Genomic DNA, 4,212 nt, shown 5'->3' on the forward strand with positions numbered 1-4,212 from the left:
TCAAGAGTATAGCATTATTATAAGCAGTGATTTAACTGTTTATCAGTTAATATCTATGTTCTAAACAGAGTTGCTGATTCATACCATTTTTAATCTGACTAGAAATTCTTTGGAGATGAAAATCGAGTTGATCTTATTAGCAGTAGGGAACCCATAAGTTAAATATATCTTCCTACGTCCCTGAAAAATTAGGTGGCAAAATGAAACATTAGAAATTTACTTGTGATGCAATATAAAATTCTCTTGGACACATCTCTCAAACTCAATACAAGATTGAGATACTCTAACAAAGAAAATCACCAACCCTGATAAAGCAGTCATAGTCAGCGTTGATACCGGGTCGAGTCATCCGGGTCACATTTTCTCCGGGTCATCCGGGTCTGACCCGGTTTACAATTTATCCGGGTCTGACCCGGATTGGATCACGTGAGAAACGAAATTGTCGTTTGACGACGTGGAACTTATAAACGCTATCGCGTAGCTCTTTCGTGAGCCACGCCCACTTATCACATTAGGCATTCCAGCCCGATTTTTAAATTTTGGAAAAACAGGCTTTTTATATGCTCAATAGATAGAGTATTGATTGCCGATCTCAGAAATATATAGTTTGTTGGATTGGAATTAGTTACTTTGGCATGCACAGTGCTTAAAAACTAAAAAAAGGTACATTTTTTCTCCAGGGCTCCCCATACATTTTAAAGGGAAAAATGGCACAATTGAATCAGGAAGCTATCTAGCAATCTGGACTATCTTGAAACTGCAGTTGCTTCTAGCTGCAAGTTTGTACATGTAATGAGAGTAACTTCAGGTCTTATTGGATCTCAGCGATCTTTGTATACTTTGTGGTGAGCAAATATGCTTCACCTATTGCACACTTCTCAATACAATGGTGTATACCCATATAGGCAAGTGGCTATCTCAAATTGGTAAAAACATCAAGTTAACAACTTATAAAGGTAAACAACTAAAGTGGAGGTGCCTCAATGATGCAACAATACCTAAGGTGGAGTTGTGGTTCAATTATGGCATTGTTATGCCGACTTTGAAGTGGTTCATACTTTTGAGCTGATGACTCAGCCATCAGAAAATTGCTCTGGAGCTGAAAATCGCTAACCCTAGTGAAGTAACTACGCACTTTAAAGTAAGCACCAGTGACTACCTTCCACCCGACAGTACGTTTTTTTAAGTTTTAAAGTATTCTACATATATTACAAGGCTTGAAAAGATTACAAAACAACACAAAACGTACTTATATGTAACGCACACGATAAAACTAAGATTTTCATGATGATCAGCGTGTGGACAAACCCCACAGCGATTTTCATCCTCATTGGAGCTCAGATGACGGAGCAATCCCAAGTTAAACACGAGTTGTCATTTTGTGCCAGGGTTCTATTGGGGAATATACGGAGAATTATTTTATTAAAAAATCTCGGATACTGGAGTGCCTAATCACATTACCAACATATGCTCAGCCACGCCTATTTGTTAGTAAGTGCAGTATGTAGCACGAAACTGAGAGTATCTATGGTGAGGGGGGTAGCTATTGTCAGTAGGTGAAGACCTTTTTTTTTTTTTTTTGGTCTTCAACCTACAGCCTAGGCTGAAGTTGCAATATTTACTCAACACGAATCGAACGCTCAAAATGTAGACTCGTTCGCTCGCCCGAGACTAGCCGAAACACGTCTCGGCTTTAATTAATTCAGGTCACATCCGGGTCACATCCGGGTCAAATCCGGGTCAGTGGGTCATCCGAGTCAGCAGTAGTGACCCGGTTTCAACGTTGGTCATAGTGACTGCTCCATTAGAGTATCTCAAACTTTTAAATTACAATAATGGCCATTCAGTACTAGTAATCGCCACAGAAAAAAACAGATGTAATTAGCTGTATTTCAAAGATCACTTCAGGAAATTATTGGAAATAATTTCAGAAATGATAAGTGAAGAAAAAAGAATTGCTAGGAAAAAAAATGAAGACTTAATTAAAAGCATATTCCGGGGATCTATAATCAGTATACAGTAACCTTTAGCTACACTATACCATTTCTGTTTAACAAACTTTAATGAATAACACACTGCATGACAGTTAATTCATATATAACTCTACCACTGCTATATACAATCAAAATCTAGATAAATTTTACAACTGTGTATGCACACATCGTAAGAAAATAAATGCTATCAGTTCTCATGGATCTCCACCTTGATGTAGTTGAAAGCATACTGTTCATTTGAACCCTCCCTGTACACCTCCAGCCACAGACCTTGATCTAGATTGATAGAGCGTGTATAGGCCACAGGGGAAATCAATCCACTATCAGCAGAATGGTAGCATGAACCCCATTTTTGGGAAGGTTTAATGGTTAGGACAAACTGTTCTGGTAGGATGGAAGAGTTATGACTAGCACTAGGATACACTTTCCTTGCTGTAGCAGTAGACCCCATTACTGCTTCCATTCCTCGACAACGATCAGCTTCTTCTCGCATTTCAAATCCTACTCCATTAGATCCATCAGAAATAAAGAATTTGGGATCACTGTCTTCACTCCGTATTCCACTATCAAGTCCAGTAGTCACTACTACAACAATATCAGCATCAACAGAGAGTACATTTTTCTTTAGCAAAGGTAGTCTGAAAAGCCGTCTGTAGTCTGTAACATCTGTATGAAAATTTAGTGTTGTAGCATTGTAAGTATAGGTGGAGGTAAACTCTGCTTTGCTGACTATATCACTGGGAGTATACACCTTGTAAAAGGGTATTATTGTTATCTTTGCTGGATCATCTCTCACCAACTAGATAGAAACACAAAATTAATTTTAAGTCCAAATCTCAACACATATTATATATAGCATACGAACCTCACAGTTGGCTTGTAAGAGAAAGCACAATGAAAATCCAATCACAAGATGAAGCATCGCAAAGAAACTAATTTATCAGATGTCAACAGTCAGCAAACTCAAGCATTTATATACTAACTAGTGGCTCTGATTTTGAGACAGCAGTCTATATAGTCATTAATTAAACTTCATTAAGCCAGGTGATGTTGGTGGTAAATGTTTCCCTCAATATTTGCATATATATGGTTGCATGCACTAATACAGTCATATACTATGGAAACAAACATGCACATTCACCATGCCACGCATGCATTTATAGACTAGCTATAGTAATTGTATGGTTCTTCTCTTTATTCTAATCTCATATTACAACTTTATTACAAACAACAGAGTTAGCTACAGATATGCAGCACTGTTAACCTCAAGTTTTGGTCTACTGATCCGGCCTCACTACTTTCATCTCATGCCAACACTTTCTGAGTGTTTCTTGGAACTTCTGCATGGCAGAAATACAATGATGTCTTGACTATAATATACATATGGTTTATCAATTTTACCAGAATGTTATAGAAAGAGTACAATACTTACAGTACTTACACTCTATCTAGCTATGTGTGGTAGCTAAAAGATCAATGCTTTGCACTGATATTCTATAACAACTAATCTTGTAGGAAGCTTACAAGTACTAGGTACATAAAATACAATGGGACTTAATTTAGTTCTTAAAACTTCTGTTCATCTGAGTTACAGCCTCCTTCCAATAAAATTACTGATGGAAGTTATTCGTTGCCCTTGTAGCCACTCACTGAACCTACAAAATAAATTGCAGCCAGGCTACTATAGCTACTGATCATTAGTTAATAGATTGTGGATAGGTCAATCTATCCACTGAATTCTTACTATAATGATAGTTTATTTAGTTCACTAGGCTAGTAACAATTATCTTGGAACATTTTAATCAGTGAATGCTCTATTAGAGTATTTCATTACAAAGTGACTGTTCTATTAGAGAGTATCGATTTGTTTCTTCATCTTGACATTTGTCCTTCGTTATCACTACAACCATCACCTCTTCTGTTTGTTCGAATTCTGCATGTAGTCTTGGAAGATTTACTATTAATAATGCGCAAACTATAGTGATTAAATGATGGGCATTAGTTATAAGTTTAATACTTGGGGTGTGATCCTTTGCTGTAAGGAAGTGATAGTATCAGTTATCTGGTGAGTATGATTCGTGTGTTATGCCCTATGAGATGGTTTGGTTGTAGCTAGCTAGTTAAGGAAGAATCAGTATAATAGCTAGTTGCCTAATGGCTGAACAGCTGGCCAAACCCTAAGGAATTTCCGGAAACCCCACTGAGAAACCCCCTAAAA

The 4,212-nt window shown here is 37.3% G+C and overlaps 1 protein-coding gene across 1 annotated transcript; it reads right to left on the reverse strand.

Annotated features, from left to right (window-relative positions):
* Positions 1 to 2,043: 2,043 nt before the first annotated feature.
* On the reverse strand, positions 2,044 to 2,977 carry LOC136266266 (uncharacterized). Its single transcript, XM_066061275.1, has 2 exons — positions 2,860 to 2,977; positions 2,044 to 2,793 (listed from the first exon to the last, which is right to left on the reverse strand). The coding sequence occupies exons 1-2, from the start codon at positions 2,914 to 2,916 to the stop codon at positions 2,182 to 2,184; spliced, it is 669 nt and encodes a 222-aa protein (XP_065917347.1). The 5' UTR covers positions 2,917 to 2,977; the 3' UTR covers positions 2,044 to 2,181.
* Positions 2,978 to 4,212: the final 1,235 nt, after the last annotated feature.

The sequence above is a fragment of the Dysidea avara genome, chromosome 9 (assembly GCF_963678975.1).
Source record: "Dysidea avara chromosome 9, odDysAvar1.4, whole genome shotgun sequence".
NCBI lineage: Eukaryota > Metazoa > Porifera > Demospongiae > Dictyoceratida > Dysideidae > Dysidea > Dysidea avara.